This window comes from Gorilla gorilla, chromosome 23, assembly GCF_029281585.2.
Source record: "Gorilla gorilla gorilla isolate KB3781 chromosome 23, NHGRI_mGorGor1-v2.1_pri, whole genome shotgun sequence".
NCBI lineage: Eukaryota > Metazoa > Chordata > Mammalia > Primates > Hominidae > Gorilla > Gorilla gorilla.
In genome coordinates this window covers 36027239-36050282 of record NC_086018.1, presented here as the reverse complement: position 1 = coordinate 36050282, position 23044 = coordinate 36027239, and the positions used below count along the sequence as shown (strand labels likewise).

The following is a 23044-nucleotide window of genomic DNA, read 5'->3' as shown; positions in this document are numbered from 1 at the left end:
ATTCTGTCACAGGATTGTGCTATGATGCACTTTACCAATCCTCTACTGGTTTGTGTTTTGTTTTTGTTTTTTGTTTTTTTGAGACAGAGTCCTGCTCTCTGACCCAGGCTGGAGTGCAGTGGTATGGTCTTGGCTCACTGCAACCTCCGCCTAACGGGTTCAAGGGAATTTTGTGCCTCAGCCTCCCTAGTAGCTGGGATTACAGGCACCCGCCACCACGCCCGGCTAATTTTTGTAATTTTAGTAGAGACGGGGTTTCACCATGTTGGCCAGGCTGGTCTTGAACTCATGACCTCAGGTGATCCGGCCGCCTCGGCCTCCCAAAGTGCTGGGATTGCAGGCATGAGCCACTGCGCCTGGCCGTAATCCTCTACTGTTGATTAAGGTTGTGGCCAGTTATTCACAATTAGACATATCGCAATACAGATCTTTGGGCATGAATCTTTATTTATACCTAGTTTGCTTTAACAAAGTGTCATACAAATGTAGCTGCCATTTGCATGAAGTCATCACAGCCACCAAACCAGCAGAGCATCCGTGTGTCCTTCAACAAGCGCCCCATAGGTGTCACGTCTGTGTTATACAGTGGCTCTAGGGCCTCCCTTGAAATTTGGCTGCAAATGTTATCGACAAAACCAACTTACCACCTGTCTTCTCTCTTCCTGGGCCCTCTCTCCTCCCATGCACCTTTCTAATTCACCTCCAGCCTAGGAAATGGAAGCACCCAAGGCATCAGGACTGTGTCAAAAGGAAGAATAAATGGACTTCAAGTGGGTCAATGAGGCACAGGAGGGGCTCGCTCAGGACGAAGTGCCTGATTTGGGTCCAGGGTCGGGGGAACTCTCCCCAGCCCCAATGGGAGTGTGTGTGCATAGGGGTAGTGGTGGAGAGATGGCACCCTGTGGGTAGTTAGGGGAAAGTGCTTTGAATCTGCCCAGAGCATACAGGCATAAGGGCAAACTGACTAAGGCCCTACTGTGTGCTGAGCCTGGTGGAGTGGAGGGCAGTGACAGGTACAGCCTGGGTGGGAGAGGGAGGTGCAGTCCTCAGCTGAGGGATTGGGCTGGGGGCCTGGGGAAGCACCGGGAGCTACCTAGCCTCTCTCAGTTCTCCTCAGTATCCACACCAGGTGCGCTGATGACAAGTTGCCCAGGACCAGGCAGGGGCACCTCTGAAAAGCTGTAAATAAACCCACAGAGGACAGGCCCCTTGCTCCCCAGGCCAGGGACACATGGCCGGCACTCGGAGCTCTCAAAAGAGAAAGAACAACCCTATTTCAGATGGGGCCTTCCACACAGCCCAGCAGTGGCATGTGGGCCCTCACCCAGCACCACCCACCCTTTCTGGTCCCCAAGGCTTCCTCCTTCTGGGACCTTCAGTAGAGACAGTAAACCCTCTGAAGCCCTACACTCCTGACACCCCTCCTCTATTGCAGAGAGGAGAGGCCACTGGACAGGGCCCCTTGGCCTCCCCTCCGGCCACCAGCTTTGCAGCTCTCAGCCCTCACCCCACCTGCTGCCCCCCGGGAGTGGGGGGCCCCCACCCAGCTCTAGAACCCTCCATCTCTGCAGGAGCCCCTCTCCCACTGGCCCACCCCTCTTCTGTGTGGTCAGCAGCTCTTCTCCCCTCTACCCATTCCTTCCTCTCAGCCCAGAAAATAAGAACAGCTATTGCTCTACTCCTTCTCCCTTCCCAGCCCAGCTTCCCCAAAGAACTGTCTACTAGCTGTCTGCACTTCCTTCCCTCCTGAATGCTTGTGACCCTGCTCTGGAGAAGGTGCCATGGCATGGGAAGGCACGCTCCCAAACCCTCTCCTCCTCGTCTCTCCAGGCCACTTTGCTGGCCACCCCACCCTCCTGGACAGTGCGGCTCCTTCTCTGACCCCTCCAGGTGGGTGGGGCAGGCCTGCAGACTTCTTCCTTCCTCTTTTCATTCTCCCACTGGCTCACACCCAGGGGGTCCCTGGAGCCTCTTCACAGTCCCCATCCTGGCACAGGCCATGGGTCAGTCACAGCCCCTGGGCACCAGGGCACCCTGGGCCTCCCGGCCTCAGTTGGGTTGTGGAGGGAGGAGCCAAGTGTGACCATCACAGAGATCATCCGGGGCTTCCAGCCCATGACCTGCAGGGACCAGGAGGACCAGGAGGAAGGCAGCCACTGTGTGCTCCTGGACCCAAGCAGACACCAGGGTTCCTCTAGGAGGGGCTGGGGCACCAAACTTCTGGGTGATCTGCTGGCTGGGCCCTCGTTCCTCCAGGAAGAGCAGCTGAGACACTATCCTACCCCATCCTTCCCCAACCCCTCCCCAAAGTCATATGCAGCAAGCCTCCAAAAATTGGTGGTTGGGGTTTACTGCTTCCTGAGGTGGAGTAATCTCCACCCAGGGGCAAAAATGTCCAAGTATAAATATTCTCTTTCTCTCTCTCTTGCTTTTTGATAACAGCTTTATTGAGGTGAAATTCAAATACCATACAATTCATACAGTTAGAGCATACAATTCAGTGGTTTTCGCATATTCACAGAGTTGTGCAATATTTTCACAGTCATTTTAGAATATTTTCATCACCCAAAAAAGAAAGCCTGTGCCTGTTAGCCGTGATCCTTCCCAGCCCCCAGCCCCAGCCCACCACTCACCCACATTCCTTTCTCTACAGATTTGCCTATTCCAATATTGCAGACTTAATGTCTCTTGCCTCAGTCTCCCCAACTATAAAATGGGGGTGATAATGGTACCTCCAATTTGATAATGGTTGGGAGGGTTCCATGAGTTAACGTAAGGATGCAGGATGAGGTCTGTACAGAGTCAAGGCTATGTAACGTCTACTGTCGTTATTACTTGACCTTGGCTAGGTGTCTGGGGGCTGGAGCTCTTCCACCGCCCACCAGCCTTCCACTTGCCCCATGAGCTCATTCCGCCCTCCCCTCCATCCCCCGCCTGGGTCCTCTCCTAGACTCCAGACATCCCAACAGTCCCTCCCCAAGCCTGTCTGTCCTGCTGTGTCCCTCACTCAGGAGATGGAATGACCTTCCCCCTGGTCACCTGGGCCAGAAACTGAGGGGTGTCCTTGAAACCTCCCTCCCCCTGTGCCTGCCCCCGCCATCTGGTCCATCAGTCTAGACCGTGTCCTCACATCCCTTCCCTGGCGGCCGCCTTGACCAGTCCCCACCACCAGCACTAGTCACCAGCCTGGCTCTGGCATTCCATGTACTTCCGTCCACCATGCATTGGTCACAGGGCTTCAGGCGAGTCACTCCTCTCTGAGCCGCCGCCTCCTGGAAAATAACACAGGGATAACTACGGTGCCGTCTTCCTTCACTGTGTTGAGGATGACATGAATGAAATACATGAAGAACTTCAGCCTTTGATCAACATCACTGTTGTCATCATTATTCTCTCTCCTCTGGCTGACTTGACCACTCCTGCCCAGGGTCCTTGCCCCCATGTTCCCCTTGGCACATCCTCCACACGTTTTATAAAAGCTGCCATTACGGAGCGCTGACCACGTGCAGGACAGCAAGCCCAAACTGCCATGCTCCCTTCACCATCACAACATGCCCACCAGGCAGGTGCCAGTGCCCTCGTTCACAAAGGAGGAAACTGAAGCTGAAGGACCCCCGCAGGAGTTAACCATTGACTCTGGATACACCGCTGGCATCTGTGTATTGATTCAAAGCATTTACTGAACATCTACTGTGTGCTGGCACTGAGCTAGGTGCTAGGAAAACAGTAATAAACCAGACTGGCATATGGTCAGCCCATATGGTGACAACCTTTATAGAACACAAATCTGACTCCCTTGAAATCCTACAGTGACCACCCCACTGCCCTCAGGATCTAGTCCCCAGACCTTCCCAGGCCACCCTTGGTCCTCAGGAGCTCCCTGCTGACCTCTGTAGCCACTTTGCTGACCGCTCCTCCCCCTGCTGCCTCTCCCACCACCCCTGCCAGGCCCTCTGCTCCAGCCCATGGCCTGGGGTGCCTCTCCCCACCAGTTTTGCCGTTCACATCTGCTTTCCTACCCTTTTCTCAATTTCTTTTTTTTTTTTTTTTTTGAGACAGGGTCTCACTGGCCCCCAGGCTGGGGTGCCATGGTGTGATCTCGGCTCACTGCAGCTTTGACCTCACAGGTTCAAGTGATCCTCTGGCCTCAGCCTTCCAAGGAGCTGGGACCACTGGGACCGCAGGCATGCACCACCACGATTAGCTAATTTTTTAATCTTTTTGTAGAGACAGAGCCTCCCTATGTTGCCCAAGCTGGTCTCCAACTCCTTGGCCTCAAGTGATCCTCCCACCTCACCCTACTAAAGTGCTGGGACTACAGGTGTGAGCCACCACACCTGACTCCATTTCTCATTTTCATTGCCTACAGAACTTTTACTGTCTCTTGAGACTTTACTCACAGTCACCTCCTCCAGGAAGCCTTCCTTTCCCAACTTCAGGTTAGGCGCTCCTGGGTAGCCCAGGCCCCCTCTTGCAGCACAGGGGCTCTTCACTGATTTGCCTGTCTTCCTTGAGGGCCGCCAGGGTCTCGCTGAACTCAATGGCCCTCGCCCTGCCCCTGCCCGCCACCCCGTCCAGTTCCGGGTGCTCGGGTTTCCTCTCTGGGTGTCTGTGCGCGGCTGGAATGCCAAGGTTCTTCGCCAGCAGTGCCTTTGCTTCCTTTGCGCGTCTGTGGAGGCAGGGCTGGTGCAGGGGTGGAAGGGGTGCCTCTTGGGAGCAGCTGCGTACAACCTGCCAGGGCTCTGGCTCCTGGGCCTGGGTGAACTGCCCAGGTCTCCATCCTTCCCCTCCCCCGGGCACCGGCTCTCACAAGGCGGGGGTGGCAGCCCTGGGAAGAGAGGATCTGCGCTGGAGTCAACTGGATGAGCGCCCAGTCCTGGCTGTGGAGCCTCTCTGTGCCTCAGTTTCCTCATCTGAAAATGGCATCATCAGCCGTCCCCACCCACCTTGCAGGGCTGTGAGGGGACGTGGGCAGGGACAGTGGACAGAAATTGTGTCCCCGGAGGGCAGACTCTTCATTGTCTCGCTGGCTTCCTGACATTCCTATCTAGGACAAGTTGTGTTTCAGTTTCCAAAAATTCCGGTACATTTGGTTTTAGGCTTTGTCTCGGGAGACAGCCCCATCTGGTGCTTCCCACGGGTGGGAGCGGGTGCAGAGACGGCTCTTTCTGGAGGGGCTGGTTCCCAGCGGCAGCCCCCTCAAGGGGAGTCCACTCAGTTGTCAGAGGGGAGCCGCTTCCGGGAGGCAAGGGCCGCGGGAAATGGCGGAGGGCTGCCTCTTGTCGCATGCAGGGACGAGGCCTGGCACGGAGGCTGGGGACGGGAGGGTCCTGCCACTCCCTGGGGGGCACAAGGTGGGTCACGGACGTCCTGTGGAGCCCCAGCCGCCCCCTACGACTGCCCCGGCCCCGAGAACCCCGGGAAAGCCCAGGCCGCCCTGAGGGCCGCTCGCAAGATGGCGGCCGCCAGTGCAGGCGCTGGGAGAGGGAGGCCGCCGCGGCCGCCACGGTCAGCGCGCAGCCCCGGGGTGCGGGCGCCGGCGGGGGGAGGAGGGAGTTGGGGTGGGTGGGTGGGGGGCCGGGAAGAGCCAGCGAGAGGGGCAGGGAGGGGAACAAAAGGTCCCTTTGTGGCGCTGCGGGAGAAGAGGGAGCGCATTACCCAATGCCCAGAAGCCATGTTGGTAACAAGAGAACCATTCTCTGCCTCACTTGGAAAACAACTTGGAGCAGAGAGAGACAGGGAGAGATTTAACCCCATGGGCGCGGGCGCAAGGGGCTCAAGGCCACGGCGGAAGGTGGGGAGGAGCGAGGGCACACTCAGGGCCTGGACGACCAGATCTCTCAACCCGTCCCATCTTGTGCCCGGGTGGCTCCTGGGTCCAGAGCCCATCATGGCCGCCAGGTCAAACCCCAGCCGCCCTGTGACCCGGCCAGAGCCATGGCTTCCACCTGCCTGGGCCTGGCCTGGTCCTTTCCCCCAAGCCGCTTGCTCCAAGCTCTGGGGCCTGGCCCACCCTAACCTCAAGAGGACACCCTCTGAATCCTCACATCCTCTGGCTTCAGGTCCCAAAGCTGGTCCTGGTTCCAGGGTCCCACCAGGGCTCCATTGGCCTCCTGATACTGACAGGGAGCTTGTCCCTTCCATCTTTGCACAGTTTGCCTTTCAGAACGTTTTTCCTAAAATTTAATCACATTTTTTCTTTCCCCACCCCAGCTTTCTCCCCTTCCCCCACCTTCTACCCCCCAACACTGGCTCTCAGGCTCCCAGAGAGGCCATCTGATAATAGGCAAGTTGTTCTAAAAGAAGCTACTGTTCATGAGCACCTACTGTGCTTAGGGTACTTCCCACATGCTGACTTGATGACCCTTGCTACCTCCGGCCAACCTGCATGAAGTGAGCTGCTGTCTCTCTGCTGAGGCTACTTATTCAAAAAGCACCTCACACAGGGCCACACATAGGAGGCACTCCATGAACAAAGGATAGGAAGAGTTGGGAGGCTGAGGTGGGTGGATCAGGAGGTCAGGAGATCAAGACTATCCTGGCCAACGTGGTGAAACCTCATCTCTACTAAAAATACAAAAATTAGCCAGGCATGGTGGCACGTGCCTGTAGTCCCAGCTACTCAGGAGGCTGAGGCAGGAGAATCGCGTGAACCCGGGAGGTGGAGGTTGCAGTGAGCTGAGATGGTGCCACTGCACTCCAGCCTGGGCAACAGAGGGAGACTCCGTCTCAAAAAAAAAAAAAAGACAGGAGATAGGAAGAGGCCAGGCATTGGCCAGGAAGTGGCTCACAGCTGTATTCCCAGCACTTTGGGAGACCAAAGCAGAGGACTGCTTGAGGCCAAGAGTTCAAGACCAGCCTGGGCAACATAGCAAGATCCCCATCTCTACCAAAAAAAAAAAAAAAATAGCCGAGCGTGGTGGTGCGCACCTGTAGTCCCAGCTACTCTAGAGGCTGAGGCGGGAGGATCGCTTGAGCCCAGGAGTTCAAGGCTGCAGTGAGCCAAGATTGCGCCACTGCACTCTAGCCTGGAAGACAGAGTGACACCTTGTCTCAAAAATAACATGACATAACATAACATAACATAACATAACATAACATAACATAACATAAGGTTGCTCATTAGCAGAATAAAAAGGTCCTTCCTTCCTTCCTTCCTTCCTTCCACAAACACTGATTGAGCAGTGGCCATGTGCCCAGCACTGTTCCAGCTCTGGGGCTACAGCAGTGGACATAACAGACCAGCTTACCCTCACAGAGCAGATATTCTTCTCTCTCCTCAGGAAGATGCATAGTATACAAGTAAACCTACAAGCTAACATCAGGCAGCCATGAGTTCCAGAATAAAAAACAAAGCAGGGTAAAGGTGGAGAGAGATGGGAGGGGTGTTATGTTAGACATGGTGGTCAGAGAAGACCCCTGCAAGAGTATGACCTTTGACAAAGATCTGAAAGAAGAGAGGAAGGATGTCTGGGGAAAGAATGTTCCAGCCGGTGGCAACAGCACAAAAGGCCTGAGAGGGAATGTGCTGTTGAGTTTAGGAACAGCCAGGAGGCCAGTGTGTGGGAAAAGGAGTCAGACACGTGGGGTTGGAGGGCCCAGCTCTGAACGCTGGGGGAAGGCTAGGCACGAGGGGCCTGTTGGGGCTTTGAGCAGGGGATGGTGTGGTCTGAACTCCATCACAACAGGACTCTCTGGAGGTCAAGGTCAGAAACTGAGAGACCCACAGGTCTTGGCCACAGCCCTCCTTACCCCCTCTCTCCCATCCCTTGCAGCCACTCCTCCCCCGTTGCCCACCCCTCCTAAATGAGATCCAAATCATTCTTTCAGTAAGTGTTTACTGAGCATCTAGTATGTGCTAAGAATGGGCCTGTTCCTCTAGGACAGGTTCCTAAGGAGAGCAGCCTTGCCCCTGAGGGCGGTTCACTAATGGGGGCTTCCAGGCCCCTGAAGGGGAAAGTTGCCTGTGGACTTCCTGGTTGCACAGAAGGAAGCCTCTCCTTGGGGGAATTTTTAAAGCTTCTCAAAGGACTCTGAGGACATTCCCTGCCCCACCAGCCTCATGGTGCCGTGACATCAGCAAATGGCCTAGAAAAGCAGGGGCTCGGCTGGGTGCGGTGGCTCACACCTGTAATCCCAGCACTTTGGGAGGCTGAGGCAGGTGGATCACCTGAGGTCAGGGGCTCAAGACCAGCCTGGTCAACATGGCAAAACCCCGTCTCTACTAAAAATACAAAAACTTAGCCAGGTGCAGTGGCAGAGCCTGTAATCCCAGCTACTTGGGAGGCTGAGGCAGGAGAATTGCTTGAACCCGGGAGGCGGAGGTTGCATTGAGCCAAGATCCTGCCACTGCACTCCAGCCTGGGCAACAGATCGAGACTCTGTCTCAAAAAAAAAAAAAAAGAAAAGCAGGGGCTCAGTGCCTCACCTCTGACCTCAGGCTGGTTCCTGGCCTCCCAGGGCCTCAGTTTCCTCATCAGTAAAACCACACCCACCCTGGAGCTTTGTGGGTTCATCAAAAGAAGGCAGCTTGCCCTTTGGGGGCAGGAAGGGGGCTCTGAGACATGAGGCTGCAACTCATGGTCACCCAGCTGGGAAGGGGCAGCACCTCCCACCCGCTCCCGCCAGGGCTTCCCCTCCTCTTCTGCTGTTCCCAGTGGCCCGGCGGGTGCCTCAGTTCAGCCATGGTTATGAAGCAGATGCATATGAAGTGCCTGCGGGTGTCAGGCAGCACCTGGAGAGTGAGGTGGGGCAGTCATGCAGAAAGTGGTGATAGTAGCAGGGGGTTTCAGATGGCAGAGAGGCCGGTGGGCAGGAGAGGGAGGCTGCATGGCCCCGAGGACAGGAGCAGGATAGACCGAGGGATTGCAAATGAACAGAAAAGAAACGTGCTCCTGCCAGGCCCCCTGCCCTGGGAAGGGAAGAGAGCGACCCCTGATTCCCACTTGCCCCACTGACTTGCTCTAGACCGTTGGGCAGCAGCCCCTTGGCCTGTTAGGCCTCAGCATCCTCATCTCTCAAATGGGCTCATCCCTCTCGCCCCATAGGATGGTGCTGAGAATCAGGCAAGGTGAGGGGTATGCACACACCACACTGGATGTAAAGGCCTCGGAGGCGCCTGTTGTTAACAGTTAATGGGCTCCAGATGTGCACCATTTACAGAATAACCCACCATGGTGAGTTTGTGCCACAGGCGATGCCACAGAAGGGTGTGAGACCGAGAGAGAGACACACACACAGGGGGAGAGAGATGGCTATGGCAGAGAGCAGGGAAGGCTTCCTGGAAGAAGCAAGACCTACACTATGTGTGTTATGGAGGGATAGGCAGGATTTGCAGAGGGCAAGAGGTGCAGGGAGAGCTTGTAGGTGGAAGGACCAGCACAAGGGAATCTGCTTGGGGAGTGGGGAGGGATGTCAGCCCCCTGGCTAGCAAGGTGGGGTGGGGAGGCTGGGGTGGGATCCTGGAAAGCCCCAGCTCGTCCTAGGCCATGGCCCCAGGTCTCACCTCCCACCACTCCCAGCCCTGGGCCGAAAGCTCCCAACTGGTTTCTCCTCTGGCCTCTACTCAAGCCCTGCCCCCACCTCCAGTGCGCTCCGTGTCTCTGCTGGCTGCTTCTGACTCATTGTTCCGAGCTGCGCAGGCACAACCCCCTCCAGAAAGCCCAGGCTGACAGGTCTCCCCTGGGATTAGTTCGTTCTGTCCCAAGGGGAAGCTGCTATTATTATCCCCATTTTACAGAGGGGGACATTGAGGCTCAGAGAGGGGTCCAGGGCTGCACGGCTGGTGTCAGCGCTGGGATTTCAACTCCAAGTGGCCTGGCTCTCCTTTGAGCTCTTGGCTGCCTCCGCACCCCGCCCCATGCTGGGCACTTCGGTCTCCTTAGAGCTGGTGCAGGAGGTCGCTGGTTTTGCATTATCCCCTCCCCCGCTTCTTGGAGGAGGAAGCTGGAGCCCAGAGAAGGGTTGGGACCTGCCTGCCGCCACGTGGCCAGGAAGTGGCCGAGCAGATTCTGAAGCCAGGAGTGGCTGACCCCACTCCTCTGTGACAGGCCTGGGGAAGCTGCCAGGCCTGGGACGCAGGAGTGCATGGAAGGGAAGAGGCTGTGGCCCGAGGCCCAGTGAGAGCCCAGTGCAGCCCTGGAAGGCGGAGAAGACAACTAGTGGGGATGAGGAGCAGCGTGGACAGGCCCAAGGAGCTGGGGGACAGATGGTGGTGGTGAGGCAGCAAGGCTGAAATGGTGGGAGTAGAGGAAGCAGAAGGGGAGGTGGAAGGAGCTGACAAGGGGAGTCGGGAGGACACCAAGGGGCCATGCCAAGCCCTAGGTTTTGGGGCACCCCTGCCCTGTCCGGGTTCGGCCCCAGCCACTTGACCCCTGGGATGGTGCAGGGAATAGGGGTCAGCGGCGGTCACAACCTCTCTTGACTCCCAGAATCAAAGGGGTTGGGGCCCCAAGTGGGCAGCAAACTTAGAGTCAGCATGGGTCACGAGGAGTCGCCCAGTGCCCTCGTCCACGTCACACCCTCTCCCAGCGAGCACAGGACAGAAGCCTCGAGGCCCTTCCACGGGCACTGTCGTCAGTCAGTGGAGTCACATGGGAGGCAGGCAGTGGGGCCGTGGCGCCTTCCGGCGGCTTCCCCACATCCACCCCTCCCCTCAGGATCCTGCCACCGCTCTTGGAAAACAACTGAGGAAATCAAGTGGAAACACAAATCCGCCACCCAGTCCCTCCCGCTCCCCCGGGGCCAGATCCCATCCCCCAACCCCCACTGCACTGGGGGAGCAGGCTTGGCCTCAGAGGCTGTGCCAGCCCAGCAGGGCTTGCCTTGGCGAGGCTCCGTGGGCACTGGTGATTGGTCCTGGAGTTCCCAGCAGCTGGGCCTGTCTGTCGCCCCATCTGGTTCTACAGAAACAGCCCTACCCCAGAGGGACTGGGTAACCAGGCCTGAACCCCGCTGCAACCTCTAGACTCTGGGATCCGGGGCCAGGGAAATTCCAGGCCTGGCTCTACCAGAGCCTAGCGGGCCGCCCTGGACAAGCGCCTTCTCTCTGTAGGTCTCAGAGTCCTCATCTGTAAAATGGGAGAGATGAGCCATGCCCCGTCCACCTGAAAAGGCTGGCGAAGAAAGACAGGCAACTAGGGAGGACAGCTCTGTGCAAAATCTCGAGATTTTGTCCACTTCCTTTTTTTTTAATTTTCTTTTTTCTTTCTTTTTTTTTTAGACAGGGTTTCACTCTGGGGCCCAGGCTGGAGTGCGGTATCATGATCACGACTCACTGCAGCCTCAACCTCCTGGGCTCAAAGATGGCTCGCAGATGGCTGCTTTGATGTTTACAGGGAGGTGTTGGCTCACAGATTGGAAGGTCATGAATTATGTCATGCTCCGTGTGGGGGACATGAATTATGGACGGCAGTAAGGGATTCCAGAGGCAGCTCACCAGTGGCCCACGGAGCCCTTCTCAGCTTGGCCTCCCCGCCTCCCACCGTGGCCACCCCTCCTGCCCCAGGCCTTCATAACTGCGCATCCAGGCAGCTTCCTTGCTGAAGCACCCTCTCCGCAGAACTCCTGCTCATTCCTCAAGACCCAGCTCGACTGTCCGTCCTCTGTGACACGTCCTGATTCCAGGCAGCATGAGGGGCGTCCGCCACCCCACGTTGGTTCCTACAGCACGCTGTGTCGGTGTGGCATCATCCATCCATGTCCCCAGTCAGGGTGTGGACAGGGCCTATGCCTCAAGCATCCTGGTTTCCCTGCCCCATGCCCAGTGTTGGGCCTAAGGAATAGCAGAGCTCAGTGGACTATGTGCCTGACTGTGGGCAGAGACCCCGGTCTCTCCTGGGCACACTCAGCCTCGAGGCAGCAGCTCGGCTCCTGACTGATGGATTCAGGGGCAGGTGATGGGTGTGAAGCAGTTTCCCCTGTCAGATACCTGCTGTGCATTTTTGAGAGGACCGTAACAGTGGAACTCCAGAGCTCTCCTGGGAAGATGGCTGTGGTGGAAGGTGAGAGGACACTGGCCAGTTAGAAAATGTATAAAAGCAGGCCAGTTGTGGTGCAGTGGTTCACATCTGTAACCCCGGCACTTTGGGAGGCCAAGGTGAGAGAATTGCTTGAGATCAGGAGTTCAAGACCAGCCTGGGCAACAGAGTGAGACCCTGTCTCTACAAAAAAATTAAAAATTAGCTGGGTGTGGTGGCTTGTGCCTAGGCTTCCAGCTATTTGGAAGGCTGAAGTGGGAGGATCACTTAAGCCCAGGAGGTTGAGGCTGCAGTGAGCCAAGATCGCGCCATTGTACTCCAACCTGGGCCATGGAGCAAGACCCTGTCTCAAAAAAAAAGTAAAAGAAAAAAAAAAGAGACTGGACAAAATCTCCAGACTTCAGACCAAAACGGAGGCCAAGACAGAGGGGACTAGAATGCTGGGGAGGGGACTACGGATGTGTTTAGAAGGAAAAATTGTCATGGCCGATGACTAGCCATAGGGGATGAAGGGGATGGATGAGTCAAAAATGACTCCGAAGCTTCATGCCTGGGTCACTGGAGAACAGTGGGGCCGTTGATGGGGCAGGGAAGCGGGGAGGGGTTGGTCTGGGGGCAGCATGGTGACGCGGGTTTGAGACATGGACTCACAGCACTTTCAAGCTGGAAGCAACCTTCGGAGGTCACCAGGGTCACATGTGAGGAAGTGGAAGCTGAGTGAGGAGCTGCCACTCAGCCAGGACACCTGTGACATCAGGCGCCTGGGACAGGGTGTTGGTGCTGGTGGGGACCTGGACAGTGGCACAGGGTGTGAAGTCCGTGCCTGCCCAGGTCCTGCACTGGGCTCTGGGGACCTGGTGGTGAATCAGACCCAGTCCCCACACTTAGGGGCTCACTGTTCCATGGAGGAGACAGACATGACTGTAATTACTACCTGGGCTAAGAGGGTGGTGTGGTGAGGACTCAGAGGGCCAAGCCTACCTTGTAGGGGGACGTGGGTAGGAGAAGTAGCCAAGGAACGAGGGCATCCCTGTTGTCAGAAGTAGGCTCCTCCGTGCCAAGAACATCTCATTTAATCCTTGCAACCATCCTGCAGGCTCTGTGGTATTACTGTCTGCATGTTACAGATGAGTTTGAAAAAGATGAAGCAGATTGTCCAGGGCCCTGCAGATGGAATGACGCCCAAACTCTCGCTCTTAACCCCTGCGTCTTGGAAGAGGTGTGCTGGAGCTGAGGCCTGACAGAGTAGTAGGAGTTTCCCAAGGGACAAGGAGGGAGGGGGCGACACCGACACTTGCCAAGACCCGTCTTTCCATTGGCAGGGTCTGAAGTGCTGGTGGTCTGTAGCCTGCTTCCTTACCTCTTGCCCAGGGCGTCTCACAGCTCTTCCGGCCCTCGTCCTGTCCCAGGGCCCCTCATTTCACAGACCCTGCCTTTCCCACCCCCTACTGGTGACAGCCGACTGATCTGATGGATTTGTCCAGCAACTGAGCTGGGGGTGGGGTGGGAGAGGGCCTGTTCCTGATCCCCGGGGATTCACTGACCACGCTCCCCAGGCCTTCCCAGCACAACACTGCCCCCACCCACACCTCCCCACTGCGTGACCTCTTCTTATCCCGGGAGCGACCCTGCAAAGCAAGTCATCCCAGAGAAGTGAGGGTGTGCCTGAATCACCCAGTGCATAAGCAGCTGAGCTAAGGCTCAGACCCACAGGCTTGGGGTCTCAGACCATGGCGGTCCCCTGGGCTTGGACAAACCACAGAGTACTTTTCTATCCTCGGGCTCCAGTTTGCAGGGCACCATGGGAATGATCGGGGAGAAGGAGGGTTGAGCACTAGCAGTCTTGGGCAAATACAGTTTATAACCCAGGGTGTGGCAGTGTGCTGGAGTCAGCGCACATTGGCTCCCGAGAGCCAACTGTGAAAGTCTCTGGAATCGAAGCCAGTTGATATTACCTTGGAAGCTTTGAGCCTGCCCTGATGGGACTTTTTACACTATGAAAATTGGCAGTCTACCTCTGTGTCTCCCACCTCCACAAACAGAGCTGGTTGTGAAGCATATTTACCAGCACATGACTGTCCAGAGGGCCCGACTCCTGGCTCCCCAGGGGGCTTGTGGGTTCTCTCAAGCTCCCAGCCCTATCTGGGGATCTTCGGGGAGTCATTCTTGCTCAAAATCCATTGATATCTCCCACTTGCCACCAATGAAAGTCCAAACTCCTCCCCTGGGTTTTCCATCCCCAGCATCAGGCCCAGGCAATCTTCCCAGCTGCATCTCGACTGTTCCCTTGGTGCCCCCATGCTTAAGCCAAACAAGAACAGATGATGCTTGCCGAAAAGGCCCTTGCTTCCTTAGTTTCCTGCTGCTGCAACAGCCGCACCTTTGCTTATGCTATTCCCTTTTCCCAAAATGCCTTTCCCCTAACTCTGCCTCTTGAAATCATCTCCAGCCTGCAAGGCTCATTCACAATTGGTGTTCAATCAATGTTTCTTGGCTGAATGGGAGGGAGCGTGGACGAAGGCTCCACAACCAGGACTGACCTGGTGGTGCCTTGGTGAAGGCCAAGACCCTGGGAAACCCTGCATCCAATCCTCTGCCTCAGGACAGAGACACCCCGAAATCCCCTGCCTTCCCTAGCTTGCTTGCAGTCTCCCAGATAATGGGGTGTTAATGGAGGACAGACTGGTCACTGCTTCACAGGTAGCAAAAACAGAAACCAACTTGAACCATCCAGGTTACCTGGAAACCAATCCCTTCATTCTGTGGTCAGTCTCAAACTCCTCTGCATCCTTCAAAACCCATCCCAGGTGCTGCCTCCATTGAGAGGTCTTGCCCAGTTAGAAGTCCTCCATTACCCCCTTGCCCCTGTGCCCTGCACACACTGATCATTGCACTCATGGCACAGGGTAGTGCTTATCTGTCTGTCCATCACCCCACTAGACCATAGCCAGAGGAGACAGAGCCTTATTTAAGGCTTTATCCTCAGGCTGGTGCCCAACAAGCTTAGGAGGTGCTTGTTGAACTAACTTGAAATGACTCCATCACTGTCAGCCAAGTCATCCTCCACTATCCTTGGGCCTCAGTTTTCCCCTCTGGATAAGCCAGACTTAGACGGGGTCATTTCCAAAGACATTCTGCATCTCCTATTCTGGGATTCTGTGATATGCCCCACTCCTTATCCATCTCTAATCTTCAAGTCTCCTTCCCTAAGCTGCAAGCCTTCCAGTGGGTGACGCCCCTTCCTCGGCTGCCTTCACCAGCACCACCTCACCCTGCAGACCACAGCAGTCTCTCCTCAGACCCCTGAACTCCCTTTTTCAGGGTGCTCTCTTCTCTCAGACTGTGGACTCCTCTGAAACCCTTTCAGAGGCCTCTCCTGCCCACTCCAGGCCTGGCTCACCAGCCAAGTGCACAGTCAGCACCCATAAGTGCCCATCAATGAGCTGTGATGGAGTGGCCGGGGCTTGTGGGGCCTTTGGAGAGCTGGCAGAGTTCCTGTTCAGACAGGCCTGGGAGCTGCCTGCCTATCACAGTGCGGGTGGAGGGTCCCCTCAAGCCCCCAGGACAAACAGCCACATCCCATTCTCTGCCTATTTCACTCAGACCTTCAGAGGGTGTGTGTGCAGGAGCGGGACAGGCTGCTGCTGCTGCCCCTTCCTCCCCATCCCACAGAGGGACACAGTGGCTATGTGGCCGCTGTCCTCTCCCCAATTTCTGCTTTCTTCTCTATCTCCCAAGCACACCCAGAGACAGATGCACGTGCACACACATAGGCATACACATACACACATTCATGCACACACGTATGCACACACATACATGCACACACATATGTGCACACATACATGCACACACGTATGCGCACACACACATGCACACACACGTACGCACACGCACACACAGATGCATGCACAGGCACAGAGGGTCATGAGCCCCCGTATCAGTCACCCTGCACTGACATTTGGAGCACAGGGAGTTGTCCATGTGCCATCCAGGTGTGTTGACCCCAGGGAAGACCATGTGGGGCTGTGAGAAGGGGCTCCCAATCCCTTATCAGTCTTGAAACCCCCACCCTAAAGCATCGCCGTGCAGCAGGAAAGCAGCCCACGCAGCCTCCAGTCCTGGCTCTGTGTCTCTGTCTAAATCACCCAGGTCCCCACTGTTCTTATGTGGTGACCTCCTCCATCTCTAGCGCAGTCTCTCTCTCACGCACAGCAAGGTAGTCAGGGAACACACAGAACAAGCTGCGGGATGTCAAAAGGGGCGGTCAGTGGGCCAGGACATCCCAGAAAGCTCCAGGGAGCAGGGACTTTCGGTGATGCAGATACGATGGCTTACAACCCTGACTGTGGCGCCTCCTTCCCTAAGGGCTAGCTGGATGATCTTTAGCAAAATCCTAACCTCTCTATAGCTCAGTTTTCCTCCCTAGAATACAGCGGCGGGTAACAGCGCCACCTTGTAAAGTGGTTATGATTAAATGCATTTGATGTCCACCACACTGTGGCATGCAGTAAGGGCTCAATAAACATTGGCAGCTGCTGTTATAAGTGTGGAGGGGGGTGTCCAGTGTCCTTGCCTATGAGCCCGCGCTGTGCTGGGTGCTGGGGAAGACACCGAGGAGTTCATGAGGATGGGGAGGAGCAGACAGGGAGCCGGCTGCTCACAGGCCTGGGGTGGCGGAGGCGGGGGAATGTGTGTGTGCACACGTGCATATGAGCATTTGTTTCTGGGCGTGCTGCAGGAGCAAATGAGGATTGTTGGGGGCCAAGCCCTGATGGAGGAGGATCGGGAGCTGTGACAGGCCCCACATGAGGCCAGATGTGGTCTCAGAATAGCACAGCGAGAGAGGGAGTTCCGGGCAGAAGGAATGGCCTGGGCAAAGGTGTGGACAGTGAACTGTGGCCAAGGAGGACATGCTGTGGAAGCCACCAGCTTCAGGACCACCCCCACTGAGCAGAGGACAGAGACCTCCTTGAGCTGCTCTTGACCCCCGCCCCACATGGGTGACACGCCTCCATTTCATGCCTCTACACCTTTGTCCATGCAACCCCTCCCACAGTCACATCCTGTGAGAAGAACACGAACTCAGCGTGCTTGCCTAGAACTACAGGTGCCCCTCACCCAGCATGGGAGCACTCTGAGGCCTGCAGGTAGGAGGAACTCAATAGAGACTGAATGAATGAACGAATGAATGGACCACGTGTATCCCCCTATACGCTAACGAGTCACCTGAGGACTGGCGTCATCCCGCACCCTATGCCATCTCGCACCCCACGACACACCGCACAGTCCCCAGGGACAGGGACACACATCCCGCAGGCCATCACCATCCAGTGAGCCTCGCCACCCGGGCCACATGGAAAGCCGCTGTCTCTCCATGCACGCCCCTCCCCGTCCATCCACCCACCCACACACACTTTCCCTCTTGCCTGGGGCAGCTGGGAGGGGGAGCTGGGGCAAGGCAGGGCCAGAGGAGCCTCAGAGGCAGCCGGGGTAGGAGACTGGGGGAGGCTGGGAAAGTCCGGGCTGTCTCTTCTGGGGGGCGGTGGGCGGTGTGGTGGGGCGCTCGCAGGGATGGGGGGAGGGAGGAGGGTCGCCAGCCCAGTACAGCTGCGTCCCCTCCCCAGCAGCCTGCCTGGGCACAGAAAGACCTCTTTGTTCTCCGCCTTTAAAGGGTAAGAGAAACACTTATGCATGGCAAATTAGCCCAAAAATGTATTTCTCTAAAACACCCAATTGTCTCACCAGGGCTGCAGCTGCAGGGAAGTTCCAGGGAGCCGGGGGAGGGGGCGGCTTTGGGGTGACCCTGGGGGACAGAGAGAGGCGGTGGGGAAAGAGGGGCCATCCCGCCTTCCCTCCTCTGCTCTCAGAGTCTCACAGTTGCAGAAGGGCACAGCTGGGGAGGGCCCTGGGATCATGAAGACCAGCCCCTGGTGTTATAGAGGGGGAAACTGAGACCCAGAGAGATGGTCTGCCTGGTCTCAGGTCACACAGCAGAGTGAGTGCTGGCTGGTGGCACAGAAAGGGCTGGGTCCTGGGTCTGCTGGCCTCTTTCATCTGTTCTCACTTGTCCATGCTTGGGTCAAGCAAGCCAGCTACCCTGGGCAGGAGGGAAAGAGAGGGAAACTGAGTGTTCTGCTCAGAAGCTGCCTATTCAGGGCTTCAGTGCTCAGGAGGATGGACAAGGCACCAACCAAGCCTCCTCCCCAACCTGGTGCCCGCCTACCAGGCATCTGAAGGCCAGCCTTCTGGGGCAGTGGGGGATCCAGGCAGGGGCACCTGAGGGGAGTCCTCCACCAAAACCTTCTCCGAAGAGCAGGCAGCAGAGTCCGTCTTATTCAGCAAACTGAAACCCAAGTGCACAAGGGGAAGATTCCAGGGCCCTCTGAGGAGCACATTCTCCGGATGACTTCTAGATTCAGAGTCATTGATTTCAGAGCATCTGTTGAGCGCTCCTGAGTCCATCCCATGTAGAAGACAGGAGGGAGAAGAGACGGTCCCAGCCCTGGGGAGGATGTCAACTTGGTGAAGTGAGTTTCATACATAGGAAACACCATGCTGGCCATGAAAAGTGCCCAAAAGAGGGTGCAGATTGAGTGCCCTGGATCCTGTGTTCAGCTCGGGTGAGACCATCAGCAACCTGGGCTCAGTTTGTGCATCTGTACAATGGGGTGATGATATCCACCCAGCAGGACTGTCGGGAGAAGTCAGCGGGAGGAGATGCTGAAAGAGCCTAGGCCGTGGGCCAGTGCGTAGGAGGGTCTCAGCACTGTGTATTCCAGCCCCCAGAGAAGTCTGGAAATGAGAGAGATGGGAGAAGGGCGTGGGCAGGGAAACGAGGGAGACGATCAGGGAATGTGTGAATGTTGGGACTGTGAGTGTGAATGTGTGTTTGTGATCGTATCTTTGAGTACGTGTGTGTATATGAATCAGTGTGTGCACATGTGTATCTGTGAGTTGTGGGCATGTGTATGCATGTGTATTGTGATTGTGTATGACTGTGCGTGTGTGTGTGTACGTTGTGATTGTGTGTATAATTGCATGTGTGTATGTGCATGTGTGCTGTGATTGCAAGTGCATCTGTGTGTGTTTGTGTGTTGTGGGAGTACATGAGTGCCTGTGTGTGTGTGTGAGCAAGTGAGTGCACATGTGTCACCGTGAAGGGACCATATTTGGGAACATCTCTTGGGAGGGAGACTGAGCTAAGCCCTGAAATGGTCAAATATATGAACAGGCCAAGGTGCCTAGGGAATGTCCTCTTGAGTGGCTGGAGGGACCAGGACACCAGGAGACAGAAGGGACCTCCAAGAGGCCCGGAAACGCCAAGAAAGGAGAAACCTGCTGTGGGGTGGAGGCCTCGGCTCCACCTGGCTTCCCTGACATTCCAGGCATCCCTGGTGCAAGGTAGCACCAATGGTTGAGCCAGCCCCTGGGGTGAAGCAAGACCCTCCCCTCCACTACTAAGAATCTCCATGACTTCCTCTTCCCTCCGTGGACTCCTCTGCGTGATCCACAGCACCCTGCACGACCCCTCCAGGGTCCTGCCTACACTGTAGGAGCAGGCAGAGTCTCTGAGCCACTCTGCCCAGTCCTCTCCCACTGCCAGCCTCCTTGGTTCCCTGCACTTCGGCCAGACCAAATCACACTCTCAAATCATGCCCTCAGATGCACCACCTTCCCTTGACCCTCCGCACCTGCATGGATTGCACCCCCACCTCCCAGACCTGGTCTGCCTGGGGCATTCTCAGTCAGCACCAAGTGTCCGTCCTTCCCATGTTTGTCCCTGCCCCTGCCTTCCTGCACCCCCATAATGTCTTGTGCCCCCACAAACATCTGTTACAGTCCTCTCAGCATGCTGTAGCTTACAAAACCATGATCCCTAAGACCGAAAACCAAGGAAAACTTGTCAAAGAATTATCTCTATAAAAGTCACCAGAAATTGAAAGCAGGGACTCAAACAGATAATCTGACCACACGTATTCACAGCAGCATCATTTGTAATAGCCCAAAGTAGAAACAACCCAAATGTCCAACAATAAATGAATAAACAAAATGTGCTATATCCATATAATTTATTATTCAGCCATAAAAAGAAAATTCTGACACACGCCACAACATAGATGAAACTTGAAGACATTATGCTAAGTGAAATAAACTAGAAATAAAAGAACAAATATTATATGATTCCATTGTTCTGAGGTCCCTAGAGTAGTCAAAATCATACAGACAGGGCCAGGCGCGGTGGCTCATGCCTGTAATCCCAGCACTTTGGGAGGCCAAGGTGGATGGATCACCTGAGGTCAGGAGTTCGAGACCAGCCTGACCAACATGGTGAAACCCCGTCTCTACTAAAAATACAAAAAATTAACCGGGCATGGTGGCAGGCACCTGTAATCCCAGCTACTTGGGAGGCTGAGGCAGGAGAATCGCTGGAACCCAGGAGGAGGAGGTTGCAGTGAGCTGAGATCATGCCATTGCACTCCAGCCTGGGCAACACAGTGAGAATCTGTATCCAAAAAAAAAAAAAAAATTAGCCAGGCGTGGTGGTGCGCACCTGTAATCCCAGCTTCTCGGGAGGCTGAGGCAGGGGAATCACTTGAACCCGGGAGGCAGAGGTTGCAGTGAGCCAAGATCGTGACACTGCACTCCAGACTGGGTGACAGAGCCAGACTCCATCCCAAAAAGAAAAAAAAAAATCATAGAGACAGAAGGTAGAATGAGGATCTCCAGGGGCTGGAGCTAAGGGAGTTAGTGTTTAATGGGCATACAGTTTCAGTTCGGGAAGATGAAAAAGTTCTGTGGATGGATAGTGGTAATGGATGCACCACAATATGAATGCACGTAGTGCCACAAAACTGTACACTCAATAATATAGTTAATATGGGAAATTTTAGGCTACATATATTTTACCACACACACAAACTTATTGGGAAAAAAAAAAAGGCACGAGTCCCTTACAGTTTGATGAGGAAGACCTTTTCATAGATTTTAAGAAACAGTTTTCAGGCCTTGTAGCCTGTTGATAACAGAAGACAAGCAGACATCACTGACGTCCTTCAAGCAGATGCTGGATCTCTTCTCCCCAGTGTCCCAGCGCCAGGTGTAGGTGAGATGGGTGCACAGTGACGTGTGCTGATAAACAAATGCCTTCTATGACTAGGTCCCCTGCCAGACCCCACTGCCGTCTGGGAAAACCACTCTGGTGGCACCCTCCTCCCAGTCCCTATCACAGCCCAGGAGTCTTCAGAGACGGCTGGGACACCCCAAGGGGAACACAAAATAACCCAGTGGAGCACAGAGGGAGAATCTCAATGCTTATTTCTGTTTCTTTATTTGTTTTTTTGTCTGTTTCTTCAGAGACAGAGTCTTGTTCTTGTTGCCCAGGCTGGAGTGCAATGGCACGATCTCGGCTCACTGCAACCTCTGCACCCCAGGTTCAAGCAATCCCCCTGCCTCAGCCTCCCAAGTAGCTGGGATTACAGGTGCCCACCATGCCCGGCTAATTTCTTGTATTTTTAGTAGAGATAGGGTTTCGCTATGTTGGCCAGGCTGGTCTTGAACTCCTGGCCTCAAGTGATTCTCCTGCCTCAGCCTCCCAAAATGCTGGGATTACAGGCATGAGCCACCTCATCTGGCCCACTTATTTCTTTTTTTATTTTTACTCTCATTATTTTAAAACTTCTACTTTGTGCACGTTGAGCACAGTAAAACATGTATATAACTTAGAAATAAATAAACAGATAATGCCTTGAGATCTTACTTAGGAACTAAATAGATTCTTTTCTTTTTTTTTTTTTTTTTTTTTGAGACAGTGTTTCACTCTTGTTGCCCAGGCTGGAGTGCAGTGACGCAATCTCGGGTCACTGCAACCTCTGCCTCCCAGGTTCAAGCAATTCTCCCGCCTCAGCCTTCTGAGCACCTGGGATTACAGGCATGTGGCACCATACCCAGCTAATTTTGTATTTTTAGTAGAGACAGGGTTTCACCATGTTGGTCAGGCTGGTCTCGAACTCCTGACCTCAGGTGATCCGCCCGCCTTGGCCTCCCAAAGTTCTGGGATTACAGGTGTGAGCCACCATGCCCAGCCAGATTCTTAGAAATTATGTGAGATATACTCCGCTATCCAAAACTCAGGACCCAAATATATTTAATAATGGCTTCAATACTCAAATGCATCTGATTCATACTATCCAAACTCAGGAGGCAAATGAATTTTTTTTTTTTTTTGAGACAGTATCCCTCTGTCACCCAGGCTGGAGTGCAGTGGCATGATCTCAGCTCACTGCAACCTCCACACCCCGGGTTCAAGTGATCCTCCTGCCTCAGCCTCCTGAGTAGCTGGGATTACAGGCGTCCACCACCAAGCCTGGCTAATTTTTGTATTTTTAGTAGAGATGGAGTTTCACCATGTTGGACAGGCTGATCTCGAACGCCTGACCTCAAGTGATCTGCCCGCCTTGGGCCCCAAAGTACTGGGATTACAGGCGTGAGCTACCGCGCCCGGCCCCAAATAGATTTTTCAAATGAGGAATATCTGTCCGTATTCTGGGACTCTGTGCCCCACATTTTTACTGAGAAGGATGCATAATCAACAAGGTTGGCCAGGTGCAGTGGCTCACGCCTGTAATCCCAGTACTTTGGGAGGCTGAGGCGGGAGGATCACTTAAGCCCAGGAGTTTGAGACCACCCTGGCCAACATGGTGAAACCCCATCTCTATTAAAAATATAAAAATTAACTGGGCGTGGTGGCGCGTGCCTGTAATCCCAGCTACTTGAGAGGCTAAGGTGAGAGCATCACCTGAGCCTGGGAGGTCGAGGCTGCAGAAAGCCGTGATCGCGTCACTGTACTCCAGCCTGGGCTCAAAAAAGAAAAAGGTCAGAGACAGCTGCTTAGACCATTGGAGTACTGAAGTCTTGTGGCCTCCTTTAACAGATGGGAGAAATTAGATTCTGTCATTCTCACTTCACCCCCAAGAGACAGATGCTATTACCCACCAGAGTTTTTCTTATCAAACCACAAGGAAGAGCTTGGCAAAGGTAGCCCCATGGCCAAGTTCCCTCTCTAC

At 55.0% G+C, this 23044-nt stretch overlaps 1 protein-coding gene across 5 annotated transcripts in view; it reads right to left on the bottom strand.

Annotated features, from left to right (window-relative positions):
* Positions 1–2425: 2425 nt before the first annotated feature.
* POLR2F (RNA polymerase II, I and III subunit F) overlaps positions 2426–23044 on the bottom strand; it is an 86810-nt gene continuing 66191 nt past the window's right edge. For 3 of the 5 annotated variants that reach the window (XM_063704745.1, XM_055374617.2, XM_055374620.2), the window contains one exon: positions 2426–3272. Coding sequence is in view for 4 of the 5 variants with exons in the window: in XM_055374617.2 (XP_055230592.1) it covers positions 3229–3272 (44 nt within the window). In the remaining variant the exon portion in view is untranslated. Of the gene's footprint in view, positions 3273–12959; positions 13093–18726; positions 18774–23044 lie in introns of those variants that run through there. The other 2 variants (XM_055374616.2, XM_055374618.2) reach the window with 2 other exon arrangements.